The sequence below is a fragment of the Phocoena phocoena genome, chromosome 9 (genome assembly GCF_963924675.1).
Source record: "Phocoena phocoena chromosome 9, mPhoPho1.1, whole genome shotgun sequence".
In the NCBI taxonomy this organism is placed as follows: domain Eukaryota; kingdom Metazoa; phylum Chordata; class Mammalia; order Artiodactyla; family Phocoenidae; genus Phocoena; species Phocoena phocoena.
The window spans coordinates 30,171,490-30,186,053 of record NC_089227.1 but is presented as its reverse complement, the minus strand read 5'-3'; the positions used below and the strand labels follow the sequence as shown (position 1 = coordinate 30,186,053).

The 14,564-nt window shown below is 38.7% G+C and overlaps 1 protein-coding gene across 7 annotated transcripts in view; it reads right to left on the bottom strand.

The window, feature by feature from the left end:
* The window catches only part of RUNDC3B (RUN domain containing 3B), a 154,642-nt gene extending 140,792 nt beyond the window's left edge, over positions 1-13,850 (bottom strand). For 5 of the 7 annotated variants that reach the window (XM_065884463.1, XM_065884464.1, XM_065884468.1 and 2 more), the window contains exon 1: positions 13,536-13,657. In XM_065884463.1, coding sequence (XP_065740535.1) covers positions 13,536-13,657 — 122 coding nt within the window. Of the gene's footprint in view, positions 1-13,535 lie in introns of all 7 variants that reach the window. The other 2 variants (XM_065884466.1, XM_065884469.1) reach the window with 2 other exon arrangements.
* Between the last annotated feature and the right edge of the window lie 714 nt (positions 13,851-14,564).

Genomic DNA, 14,564 nt, shown 5'->3' with positions numbered 1-14,564 from the left:
AAAAAGGAACGAAATTGGGTCATTTGTAGAGTTGTGGATGGATCTAGAGACTGTCATACAGAGTGAAGTAAGTCAGAAAGAGAAAAACAAATATCGTGTATTAACGCATATATGTGGAACCTAGAAAAATGGTACAGATGAACTGGTTTGCAGGGCAGAAATTTAGACACAGACGTAGAGAACAAATATACGGACACCAAGGGGGGAAAGTGGCGGTGGTGGTGGTGGTGGGATGAACTGGGAGATTGGGACTGACATGTATACACTGCTATGTATAAAATGGATAACTAATAAGAACCTGCTGTATAAAATTAAATTAAATTTAAAAAAAAAGAACCCCCCCAAATCTTTTTGAATCAGCAATTTGCCTTCTTTTTTCAAGTTTTATGCAAGTTAAGAACTCCCAACCATCATGTGTATTTTCCCCTTTATTTTTTTCTATAATTTAAATTCCTTGGTAAGGAGAAAAAAATACTTTTCATAGATCCATTTAGCAGCAGTCTGTAGACTATTGTCCACAGGCCAAAACCAACCAGTTGCCTGTTTCTGTAAAAAAAGTTTTATTGAAACACAGAATAAAAAAGTTCCAACCATCTGGAATATATACCGCGAAACTCAAAAGTCTATTTTGGCAGTGTTTACCATTTTTTAAACTTTTGCTCAATGTAAAAATCAAAAAAAGGGAGAGAAGTATATTTTAAAATATTTTCCCCACCTCTACTGTCAAAATGTCTTTCAAAATAGAATTGTTAATCTAGGTACCTTAAGGCTGAGATAGTATATTATTAACATCTTGTCCTACTATATAAGCAGACTGATGAGAGCAAGATTGAACAACATGAAAAATAATGTTGAAGCACTATCTTCAAAAAAAGGACAATTTTTAAAAATTTATTTAAAATTACAAAGTATTCAAACCAAGAAAATTTCTCAGCTTAAAATAACTCATTTGACTTCTTATATGAAATAACTCCCAATTAAAATCACTTTAATAAAGAATACTTTCACTGTACACTTGGATCACAAATCCCTTTGGAACCCAATTCTTCTTTACTCAATGACAAGTGAAAATATTCAAGTAATATATTTTAACATAGGTAAGCTATCTAGTAACTAGATAGACATTCTACTACTGAAGTTATTAGATTTTTTTAAATTTGAAAGCTTTTTATTTGTTTTCAGTTTTTAAAGGTTATATTCTATTTATAGTAATTATAAAATATTTGCTATCTCCCCCGTGTTGTACAATATATCCTTATAGATTATTTTATGCCTAATATTTTATACCTCTTAATCCCCTGCCCTTATATTGCCCCTCCTCCTCCCTTCTCTCTCCCCACTGGTAACCACTGGTTTGTTCTCTATATCTGTGAGTCTAAAGCTATTAGATGTTTAAAACTCTACTATCATTAGAGATTAGTCATTAGGGTGACTGTTTAAAAATAAGTGAGGATGGTTCTTTAATTCACCTTCAACCTTATTTTGGAAATGTCCACTGCTATTATTCTTCACTAGTTAGGGAGAATTACCTCACTTGATAAACATGCCCACTACACTACATACTAGATGCTGGGAATAAAACAGATGCTGTATAAACTATGATTCCTGGACTTGAGAAATGCACAATCTAATAGGAGACAAAAAGATAATTAGATTACAGCATAATGAGAGCCATATTTATTTAAAAGTATGTTTTAGGATGAGCAGGGATAAATGGCTCTAACACTACTGGAGAGGCAATAAAATTTAAATTTGCATTAGATGTAATAAATCAAGGGTAACTGCCCAAAGGATAGAAACCAAATATATGAATAGTTGACCCTTGAACAACACAGGTTTGAACTGCAGAGGTCCACTTATACATGGACCATTTATTTCCCATAAATACATACTACAGTAGTATATGATCCACGGTTGGGTGAACCTGTGGATGCAGAATCACGAGTATGGAGGTCTGACTGCAAAGTTACACGTGGACTTTTGACTTGTGGAGGATCAGCATCGCAACCCCCACATTGTTCAAGGGTCAACTGTATAGAAAACAGAAAAGAATATATGACCAACAAGTTCATAGAGAGAAAAACTCTATGTGGAATAAATGAAATAATAAAAAATACTGATATATAAGAAAACAAGAAGAGAGAAAAAGTGGACATAAATAGTAAAATGGTAGCCATAAACCCAAATGTAATAACATTAAATAGAGATGGGCTAAATACTCTAAATAAAACACTAGATAAAATTCAAAATCCAATTCTATCCTGCCTACAAGAGACACTTTACATTTAAGGACCCAGAAATACTGAAATTTAGGAATGGAAAAAGTAGAGACTTCCCTGGTGGTCCGGTGGATAAGACTCCACACTCCCAATGCAGGGGGCCCAGGTTGAATCCCTGGTTGGGAACTAGATCCTGAATGCATGCTGCAACCTAAGAAGTCCACATGCCACAACTAAAAGATCCCGCATACTGCAACTAAACATGCTGCAACGCAGACCTGGCGCAGCCTATATAAATAAATAGGGGAAAAAAAGAATGGAAAAAGTACATCATACAAATGCTAACAACAAGAAAGCTATTTTAACTACGTTAATAGCAGGGAAAACATAGACTTTAAGGTAGGAACAGTATTAGAGATAAAGAAGGACATTTCATGGTAACAAAGGAATGAAATCACTAGGAAGAGATCACAATTCTAAATCTGCACCCACCTAGTAATCGAGCAACAAAATACTTACAACAACAACAAAAAAATGACAGGGAGTTCCCTGGTGGTCCACTGGCAAAGAATCCACCTTCCAAGGCAGGGGACCCAGGTTCCATCCCTGGCGGGGAACTAAGATCCCACATGCCGCGGGGCAACTAAGCCCACATACCACAACTCCTGAGCTCGTGTACCTCAACAAGAGAGCCCACATGCCGCAAATTACAGAGCCCATGCGCCCTGGAGCCCATGCGCCACAACTAAAGAGTGAAAAACCGTATGCCGCAACTAGAGAGAGACCCACATGCCACAACGAAGACCCAACACAGCCAAAGAAAAATAATAACAATAATAAAGAAAATAAATTTAAAAAAATATGACAGAACTAAGAGGAGAAAAAGACAAATCTACACTCACAGAGATAGACTTTAACACATCTCTCTTAATATCAGGCTAAGCACACAAACAACTAGTAAGGATACAGAAGATATAAACACAATTAGCATACTAGACCTAATTGGCATACATGCAATCAACAATGACAGCATACAGTTGTCCCTTGATAACTGTGGGGAATTGGTTCCAGGACCCCTGAGGATACCAAAATCCACAGATGCTCAAGTCCCTTAAAGTTGGACCTCCATATAGGTGGATGTGGAACGAGTGGATACAGAGGGATGTTTATATTCTTTTCAAATGCATATAAAATATTTATCAAAATTAACCATATGTTGCATCATAAAAGCATAAATAAAAATTCAAAACTTGAAAATCTTTTAGAATATTCTCTGCACAGTGGAATTAAGTTAGAATTCAATAACTAAAAATAGAAAATCCTCAGCTGTCTGAAAATTAAACAATATCTTTTAAAATAACCCATGAGTCAAAAAAGAAATCCCAACAGAAAGTAGAAAACATTTTAAACTAATTAATAGTGAAGATACAAATTTTAAATCTTGTTTGCTATCTCAAAGCAATGTCAAACAAGGGAATGTGCAGTCTTAGAATGCATAGAATGGAAAGATGAAAAAGGCTGAAAAACAATGATTTAAACTCCCATCTCAAATTAGAAAAAGAAAATGAACTTTAAAAAAAGTGGAAGGAAGGAAATAAAGACAGGAAGAGGAATCAATAAATTAAGAAATATACAACAGAGGAAATTAACAAAGCCAAAGGCTGGTTCTCTGAAGATATTAATAAAACTTATATACTCCGGGTAAGAAAAAAAAACATGGGAAAAACAGAGATTACCAATATCAGGAGAGAAAAATGGAAAATGACTACAGATTTTTAAACAATAGAAAGATATTAAGAGGATATTAAGAAAAGTTTTAAGTTTAAATTTGATAACATACACGAAATCGGTGTATTCCTTGAAGAACCCGCTGAAACTGATAAAAGAAGAAACAGGAAATCTCAATTGTTCAGTATCTATTAAATAAATTGAATCTGTTACTAAACAACTTCCCACAAAGACAATTTGAGGTTCAGATTTCTTCCCTGGTGAATTCTTCCAAAAGTTTAAGAAAGAAATAATTTTAATCTTACACAAATTCTTCTACAGAACACAAAAGAACATTTCCCAACTTGTTTTGTAAGGTCAGATAATTTTAACGACAAACGGAGACAAGGACACTATAAGAAAGAACAATCACAGACCAAACACTTTCATGAACAAATATGCAAAAATCCCAAATAAAATATCAACTCGTTGAATGTAAATATATGTAAAAAAGATAATACAGCACAACCCAGTTTTTTTTATTCCAGGGTAGTTTAGCATTAAAAAGTCAATCAATGTAATTCACTACATAAAAAGAAAAAAGGAGAGAAATCATACGTTCATCTTGATAGAAAAAATATTTGTTAACAGAGTATTCAGAATCCACTTATGATAAAAATCCTCAGCAATCTACAAGTAGAAGGGAACTAAAAAAAACCTACTGCAAACATCCTACTTAAAGATAAAACTATTAATGCTTTCTGTAATACTGTGGTCCTAGCCAGTGCAGTAAGACAAAAAAGAAAAGACATAAAGTTTAAAAAGGGAAGAAATAAAACAGGCACAAGGCATGACAATGTACTCAGAATGCTAAAACAAATAAACAAAAAACTGCAGAAAATCTATTAGATTTAATAAGTAAATCTGGTAAAATTGCTAGATTACAAGACCAGTATTTTAAAAGGTAAATTCCAGGTCTATGTATCAGCAAAAAAGAAAGAAAATGAAAAGGTTGTTTTTTTTTTAAAATAAATTTATTTATGTATTTTTGGCTGCGTTGGGTCTTCGTTGCTGCTCAGGGGCTTTTCTCTAGTTGCGGCAAGCGGAGGCTACTCTTTGTTGCGGTGCACAGGCTTCTCATTGCGGTGGCTTCTCTGGTTGCAGAGCAAGGGCTCTAGGCACGCAGGCTCTAGAGTGCGGACTCAGTAGTTGTGGCACATGGGCTTAGTTGCTCCATGGCATGTGGGATCTTCCCGGACCAGGGATCAAACCCATGTGCCCTGCACGGTGCCACCAGGGAAGCCCGAAAAAGTTTTTAAACGATCTATTATAATAATACAGACATATCAAATATGGAAGGACAAATCTAAAAAGAGATATAATATGTATATGTTGAAAACTACAAAACATCTTTGGGAAAAATTTCAGAATAGTTAAATATATGAAGGGATGGATATAGTATATTCATGGATTGCATTTAAGTCTCATAAAAATGACAATTCCAAAAACTGATTTATAGATTAAGTGCAATCTTAATAAAAATCCAGTAGATTTTTTAATGGAAATTGACAAGCTGATTCTAAAATCTAGTTTGCAAAGTCCAAGAACAGACAATATTGAATAACAAAGCTGAAGAACTTACATTACCAAACATCAAGATACATTATAAAGTTATAGTTATTAAGCCAGTATGATATTAGCTCAAGGACAGACAAATAGACTAATGGAACACAAGAGGGAGTCCAGAACAGTCACCTGACTTCCGATAAATGTGACACTTGAGTGTAGTGGGGAAAGCATGGTCTTTTTAATAAATGGTAACAGGTCAAACTGATTTTCCTAAGGTAAATACTTAAATCAAGTACGGGTAGATTGTTGATATAAATGTAAAAAAGCAAAACAATAAATCTTTTAGAAGAAAATAGAATAATATTTGCATTACTGCCAATTTCAGGTCACAATAAGCAACCCATGAAGGAAAGTTATGGACTACTTTACAATTAGGAACTTCTATTCATAAAAACACACTACAAAGAGAATGAAAAATCAAGCCACCAAATGGGAAAAGATGCTTGCCTTAAATATATCCAGCAAAAGACCCACATAGAACATACAAAGAGTTATACATCAGACAAACAAAAAGTCAGATATTCCAGATGATAAACGACTTGAACTGGCACTTCACAAAAGAGACTCTCCAAATGGACAACAGACTTATGGAAAGGTGCTTAACTTCAATAGACATCAGGGAAATACAAAATTTCAAGGGTTGGTGAGCATGTAGAGCAACTGGAATTCTTATCCAGTTGACCACTGAGCAACATGGATTTGAAATGCACAGGTCCACTTTTACGCAGATTTTTTTTTCAATAAATACAGCACTACACAATCACCAGTTGGTAGAATCTGAGAATGCAGAACTACCGATACAAAGGGCCCACTGTAAAGTTATATGCAGATTTTTGACTGCGCTGAGGGTCAGCACCCCTAACCCTTGCATTGTTCAAGGGTCAACTGTACACTGCTCACTACTATGCAGACTGGTACCAGGCCTTTGGAAAACTGTTATATCCACTGAAGCTGAACATATGCATGCCATATAACCCAGGAACTCCACTCATAAGTATATATCTGACAGAAATATGTACATATATTCACCAAAATACATATTCATGAATATTCAATTAGTAATAGTCAAAAAGTGAAAACAACTCGAATGTCCATTAGGCTGAATGGATAAACTGCGGGATATTCATACAATGGAAAAAGATACAGCAATGAAAATTAACAAACTACAGTTACGTGCAACAAAAAGAGTGACTCTCACAAACATAATGTTGAGCAACATAAGCTAAATAGAAAAAGGTACATGGACTTCGCTGGTGGCACAGTGTTTAAGAATCCGCCTGCCAATGCAGGGGACAGGAGTTCGATCCCTGGTGGGGGAGATCCCACATGCCGCGGAGCAACTAAGCCCGTGCTCCACAACTACTAAGCCTGCTCTCTAGAGCCCGCGAGCCACAACTACTGAAGCCCGAGCACCTAGAGCCCATGCTCCGCGACAAGAGAAGCCACCGCAATGAGAAGCCCGTGCAAGGCAACAAAGGGTAGCCCCCGCTCAACACAACTAGAGAAAACCCGTGTGCAGCGACAAAGACCCAACACATTCAAATTCAGAAAAAGGCAAAACTCAACAACTGTGTTGAGAGCTAGGAGAATGGTTACCCTTCATAGGAGTAGTATGAAAGAAGGCAAGGAAGAGGTTTCTGGGGATTTGGGTAACACTCTCTTTTATTATTATTATTACATTCCCATAACTTATTTATCTTAAAACTGGAAGTTTGTGCCTTTTGACCACCTTCACCCTTCTGTTAACCTTCCACCCCCTGCCTCTTGCAACCACCAATCTGTTCTCTGTATCTGTGAGTATGATTTTTTTAGGATTCCACATATAAGTGAGATCATACAGTATTTGTCCTTCTGTGACTTACTTCACTTAGCATACCGCCCTCAAGGTCTATCCATGCTGTGGCAAATGGCAAGATTTCTGTCTTTTTTATGGCTGAGTAATATTCCATTGTGTATCTATGTACCACATCTTCTTTATGCATTCATCTATCGATGGACACTTAGGTTGCTTCCATGTCTTGACTACTGGAAATAATGCTGCAATGAACATGCGGGTGCAGATACCTTTCTGACATAGTGATTTCATTTCCTCTGGGTAATGCTCTTTTCCTTGACCTGGGTGCTGGTTACAATGTTGTGTTCTCTTTGCAAAAACAATTCATTATACACCTATGCTGTGTGTACTTTTCTGTATGCATATAAGTCAATAAAAATTGACTTATATGCATATAGAAAAATTGTAGCTAGAAATGAGACTAAATACTGATACATCACTATGATGCTCTACACGTGTTTTAGAGGTTGGCCACAGATTTAACACTAAGACTTCTAATAGCTGTATGAGAAAAAGAGAAGTTGTCAGTTACACATTCATGCCCAGTAGATATAAATAAATCAACTACCTAAAGCTACAATTCTTGGCACTAAAAAAAGACAGATATTTCTCATAAAAATCTTCACAAAAGAAGATACTTTTTGACATAATAAACAATGTTCTTGACAACAATTTCAAGAAGATCCTCTGTAATTGCTTCTTCTGCTGACCCTCAATGTAGGCTGATGGAATCTTATCAATGCACGAGAGGGGCAAAAGCAACTGGGATAGGAGAGAGCAAAGCAATGCAGTCTACATACTCAACTGCTCTCTGATGATCTGGACTGATCCAGAGATACATTTTATAAACCTGTAAGACTGAATATAACAGTGGATAAGCTTCACATATCTCCCCCCTCAATATCATATCTCTCACCTGACTTCTGACATTTATCAGTCAGCAGTGAAGATAATACCCTCTAATAAACATGTAGGGGAGAGCTATTCTCTGTTGTCAGTTGAATATGAACCCAGTTAAGCTAGGGGAAGAGATAATGACCTTCTGTGAATGCTGAGAAGCCTACCTCCGACTGGTAAGATGATCATCCTACCTCCACTGTGAAAACCTACTACTAGGGCTCTAAGAATCTTTAGAAATGATACTGAATCTGCTCCAAAGCAATACAGTACAGGTAATGTTGCTCAAAGTCCCAACCCAAAGTTCTACTATGTAAAGCATGACTAAAAGAGCTTTAGCCAAAAATATAATCACGAGAGGCAAGGTATGAACAGTCTTAAAAGGGCATTCTCAAGCAAATATCAATAGTAACAAGGAAAGTAAGTCACTGAATTTAAAGTTATTTAGAGGTTTATACCACCAATAATACTCAATAATATTTCACATATCTGCAATGCCTCCACCCTGCTTAAACACAGGAATAGATCATTTTTTCCCTGATTATTCAGCAACCAGAATGTTAAGAAGTTCAGAGTGCTAAAGCTCACTCACTGAACTCAGGCCTCTCAGTGACTTTTTTTTTTTAACAAAAAAATAAATAAATTTACTTCTCTGTTTTCCTAGTTCACAACCAATTATAATGAGCAAGTCAGGATGAGAAGCACAAAGAAAAAAGCTGGTAGAAACAGGCAGAGTTGCAAGAAATAACAGCTAACTTGGTAGGAGGAGACAGTAAATGCAAAAACAGACCAAGAACTCCAAACACACAATCTTCTGAGGCCATGTAGCAAACAGCTTTATGTCCCTCAAGAGTCTCCAAGGGCAACCACTACACAGGGTATATTCACGGAAACAGATCCAGAGTAAAGTCACTGATAAGGATTATATTATACTACGTAGAGTTTTTTTAAATAAGGTAGGGAAATGTATAATCCTTTTCTTTTTTCATGTTTTATTTATTTATTTGGTTGCTCCAGGTCTTAGTTGCGGTAAGCTGGCTCCTTCGGTCCAGTTCGCTGGCTCCTTAGTTATGGCATGCGAACTCTCAGTTGTGACATGCATGTGGGATCTAGTTCCCTGACCAGGGATCAAACCCAGGACCCCTGCACTGGGAGCGCGGAGCCTCATCCACTGTGCCACCAGGGAAGTCCCTGCATAATCCTTTTTTAAAAGGAGTTCATCCAAAATGTTTAAAATATTCTTTATTGTAGTTTAAATCGGAACACTTAATTTATAAGCTTCAGTTATACGGAAGATTGCACCCCACAATAAATGCTGAGTAAAGCACTGCAGTTGATAGGAGAATTTTAACTCAAACATCAGTTACATGAAAAATATGAGCATCTCATTTCCCAAAAACACTGAGAAAATGAGGTGCTACTGTTATTTAAATTAACATTCATGTTATGAAATAATATCTTGACCTATAGAAAACTAAGAACTATGTACGTGTTATTAAAAGTACTTTAATTTTGAAAATCATCACTGGTCTCCACTGTGCTTAGCTCATCATACTACCTCTTTCAATCTCTCATTAATCCTTTCCATGCACAAGACGGGAAACTTATGACTTTGTGTGGGGAGTTTCTCTTAAAGAACTGGTTTGAACATTTAACAAATGTTATTTTAAAATATTTATCCATGTATATTTAAATGTTTATCTTAATAATTTATTTTTCATAAACTGATGTTAACCCACAGAAAGAGAATTTATATTTTAATTATCCTTGTCACCAGAACTAAAATCAAAGGAATATGTATGTTTTTCAATAACCTATGAAGCTTAAAAATGATAGAAAAAAATGAGTAGTACCTGATTTTCTATGGATGAAAAATGAAGGTTAAAAAAACTCCTGAAGGACTTTAACAATTTAATTTTTCTAAATGGTAGAGAATATGCAGGGAAAATACTAGTTGGTACACAGAACTAAAGTCAGTCTATGAATATTTTGGAGTTGAGTGTGGAACATTTAGAGATCTCAAATGACCTACTTTCTCTCCACCACAATCTGTGAAAAATATGATAAAGGAGTACTTATTTGCTGACAGAAGTACTATGTGTTTTTAGTCTATAATATATAAATGTTCATGAAAAAATACAACTGATGAAATAATTACATACACAATCACAATGAACCAAAATTCAATTCCTGACTATCCCACCTAACAAAATAACTCACTTCCAAAGTTTAAACTGTAATAATATTGTTCTTATATAAGGCGTTTTTAAACCGAAAAAATTGTGTAGTTACATAATAAGGTTGTAAACCTAAACTGAGAGTACAGTATGCCTAAATTGTTTAAGGGATAATGAAAATCATTACTGTATAAGTATTAATACATATGATAGAATGATAGTCAGCGGGTGGGGAGAGTTTGTTTTGGTTTGGTTTGGCTTTCTATACTGTTCCATTTTTCCAGAATATCAGCAGAGAGTCACAATACTTAAGGCACAATTCAAAATGTTTTTGTTTACAGAAAAAAATGCACATGCCTCATCCAGCTACCATTAAACATATGTCTACCATTACCCTGATCATGTTTGGAGAAATTCAAAACCAAATATAAACTCATTCTGCTTGAAGACTATTATTAGTTTCAGGGCTATCATTGAAGATTACCAATGATCTAGTCCAAGTTTATTTTACAGATGAGAAAACTAGAAAATGGGCTTATTAAAGGACACACAATTAATGACAAAGTAAACTTAGAACTCAATTATATGTCCACTAAACCAGCTTCTTCCCAACTTAAATACCAAATAACGTCTGATCTGCTACATAAAAATTTTTAAATAAATTCATTAAGGGACATGGGTGAGATACCCAGGGTTTGGTTAACTCTGAAAGTGAAAACCGACAGAAATGCATAAATACTGATTTGCTCATTTTGCTGAATTTAGGTGGGGATACTTAAAACATCCAAATGGCCTACAGTGACTTTTTTCCAAAAAATAGAAGGCTTTTAGACAAAGCCTATCAAATACATCCCATTACTACACAAGGATAATAATTTATATGCACCATCAACTATCTGGACGTGAAGAACAGTGTTTGTAGTATTATCCACATAAATAAATACACAAGTTGAAATCTAAGCCAGAAATTGAAATTTATTTTAGCTACAATACTAAATTTACATGTAAACTGTAACTAAACTCAGCACTTATACTCACTTCAGAGTAGAGAACAAGAATTAGGCAAATAAACATAATGAAAATACAGCTAGCCCAGACAACAGTCCACACAAATCAGTGTGATGTGACTGAAATTTCTTAAAACATAACATGTATCTTAAATAAGGTTGAGGTACAAGTCCCTTTCTTCTCCTGAACTGCCTCCGATGCCGTGACAAAAATGGAGATGCAAAGGGAATAGAACCCTCCACTGATTATTTTTTCTCATCTGTTTTTATTCTGCCTTAAAAAATAAGTGGAGCATAAAACTTCTTCCCATGTACTGTGTTTTACCCCAAATCTTCAACATCCACCATTCCAAAGATGGCCACACTGATTCAGAGCAATATATGTCAGCCCAGGTGTTTAAAGTTTTAGGTTGAAACATTTGGTTAATTAACACCATGCTGCAAACACTCAAAATCACTTCAGCTGCCACTACTACAAAACAAAACTCCCCAAAACAAAAACTGTTACCCTCCACTGGATTTACTCATACAATAAATATTTACTGAGTGTCAGATGCTATGGTAGGAAGAATGAAAGAAAAAAGAAAACTGAGCAAAAAGCAGACATGGTCGTTGCCCCGTGAAGCTTAACACTTATGGGGCCTTTATGAAATACATCACCCCAAGAATCAGTGTATATGTTGGGGTCTGCTTGAAAACGTCCTCTTTTTAAAAAATAATTCTTTTTAATACATGTAAAGGTAAGAAAATCAGCCTTGCTTACTGTTCTATTTACCTAATTTTTAGAAATTTGCTTAGATGTAAAAAAATTTTCATACAACCTATCTTCCTCCAAAGGTTGCATGCTAGACAGCACAAATGGTGAATTCAACAGATTCCATATTAATATTTTACTGTTTATAACTCCAAGTGCCATATAAGTCAGTAAGGCAGGTCTTCCTGCTAGATGGGCAAACAGCTGTAATAGTCTAAGGTAAAAAAAAAAAATCACTCGTTATTTTGAAAGTTTGAATATATATTTGAAAGTTATTGAATATAGTCCTCGTATAAATACCTATATTCTGCTTAAGATGCTAGACATTATTTACAGAGGAAAAGAAAAAAATACAGATATAAATTGCAAAGGAGGAAAAGGTCTCATCATTCTCTCATTCTTACAGGATTTTCGACAGCTGATGAAGAGGGATTTGATGGAACAATGTAATTTTACAGCAACTTAATGGTTTAAAGAAGTTCCTAAGGAATGAATGCTTAGGACTTCAATTTTTTTTAATACCCAGAAACAAGACTTAAAGAAAATGTCAGCATGTTAAAAGTTAGTTATTTCTGAATACTGGGCTGGCTGAAAGTCATTACGTCTCTTATATTTCTACATTTTCTAAAGTAAGGGAATACTACAATTACAGTTAGAAAACAACTAAAGAAAGGCAGATCTTGAAATAAATCACTGACTAGGTATCCTCGACAGTCCCACTCTTGCTTTCAACGGCAGAAACAGCACTAACACTGCAATTTAGAGTGGAGAGGACACGGACGGAGATACACACACACACACACACACACACACACACACACACACTTAGCTAGCATGTAGTAGGCACTTAATATTTGTGGCACGAAAGGACAATATATATGTAAACAAGCCAAAACAAACAAAACGCACTCCGATTCTGAGGCAATACAGTAAACAATCACAGTAAAGATTACTTTACTAAAAGCTGCCCAACAGCTTAACGCGCACTAAATGAAAGAGCTCTTTTTCCCTGCCCTCCTCTTTTACTCAGTCACTAGATTGCACATTCGAAACAAATCCTCCCCCAGCCCCGCCCCAAGCCCTACCCTCAGCTTCTCCCAGCACTGAAATTGATGGAAAGTCCGGGGCCTTGGCGGTACCCAGACCGGCCCCCCTCTGGACGCTCTGCGCTGCGGACACACCCGGCGCGGTAGCTGCCGGGGCTACAGCCCGTTATCTCCGGGACCCCCAGGGACTCGCGCTCGCCCCAACCCTGAGCCCGCGGCGCCGGCGGCCCCCCTCTTCTCTCCCAAGCGGCGGGCCGCTCCGTACCTGCACACCGTGATCAGGTTCCTCCTCTCCACCGCGGCGTTGCGGGCGCTCAGGCTCTTCCTGCCGCCGCCGCCGCCCCCGCCGCGGTTCCCGCCCAGGCCCCCCAGGCTCCGGGAGGCCATGGCGGGCTGACCCCCGCGCCCCTTTTGTCTCGTGCGACCCCGCCCGCTGCCCACACCTGCTTCCCCGGGCTCTCGCTCTGCTTGCGGCCGTGGGGCCGCGGGAGGGTGGAAGGGAAGGAGGGGGGGACGGAGGGAGGGTGTGGAGGACGGTGGGGGATTCGCACCCGGGGACTAGTGGCTGGCGCTCCGCGCCAGGGCTCCACACACACACACCACACACACGCACGCACACCACACACACGCACGCACCACCCCCGCCCTTGCGCGCGCCGCCAGCCGCCGGGAGGCGCGTGCAGGCCGGCGTCAGCAGCTCCCCTACTTCCCCCAGGGACCTCGGCGGCCGCGCAGGCGCGTGCCCGCCGGCCCCGCAGGCCCAACCACCCGCGCTCGGCCGCCACTGGCTCCCCAGCTGCGGGCACCGCAAAGAGCCACGGGCCTCACGCGCGCAGCCCCGCCCTCCCTGCCTCTATCGGGCCAACGCCGCCCCAGCTGGAGCCAATCGCAGCGCGCGAGGGGCGGGGCTGGCCGCGCAGACCTTTAAAGCAATCTGCTAGAGCCCCGCCCAGGCGCGTGGGCAGCTGTCAAGACGCCCGGCCCGCGCTCTCAGCCGGTGAGCCGCAGGCAGTCCGCGCTCAGGGGAGCAGCGCCGCAGCTGGCCTGGGGATTGTGGGATGCGGGACTCGGGATTGCTCCGGGCGTGTTGACGACCCTTGCCAGGAGCCCAGCTAACGGCTGGGATCGCTAGCTCTAACGGCTGATCCCGTTCCCAGAATCCGACTCCCCAGCCTATTGGCACCCGTAGCTACAACGCCGAGCCAGCAGCAGCGCCGGCTCCCGCACCTGACCCAGGGCTGACTCCCAGGAAGGGAGCGGATTTTCTTTTGTCCTACCGCCCTCCCCTGGCCTA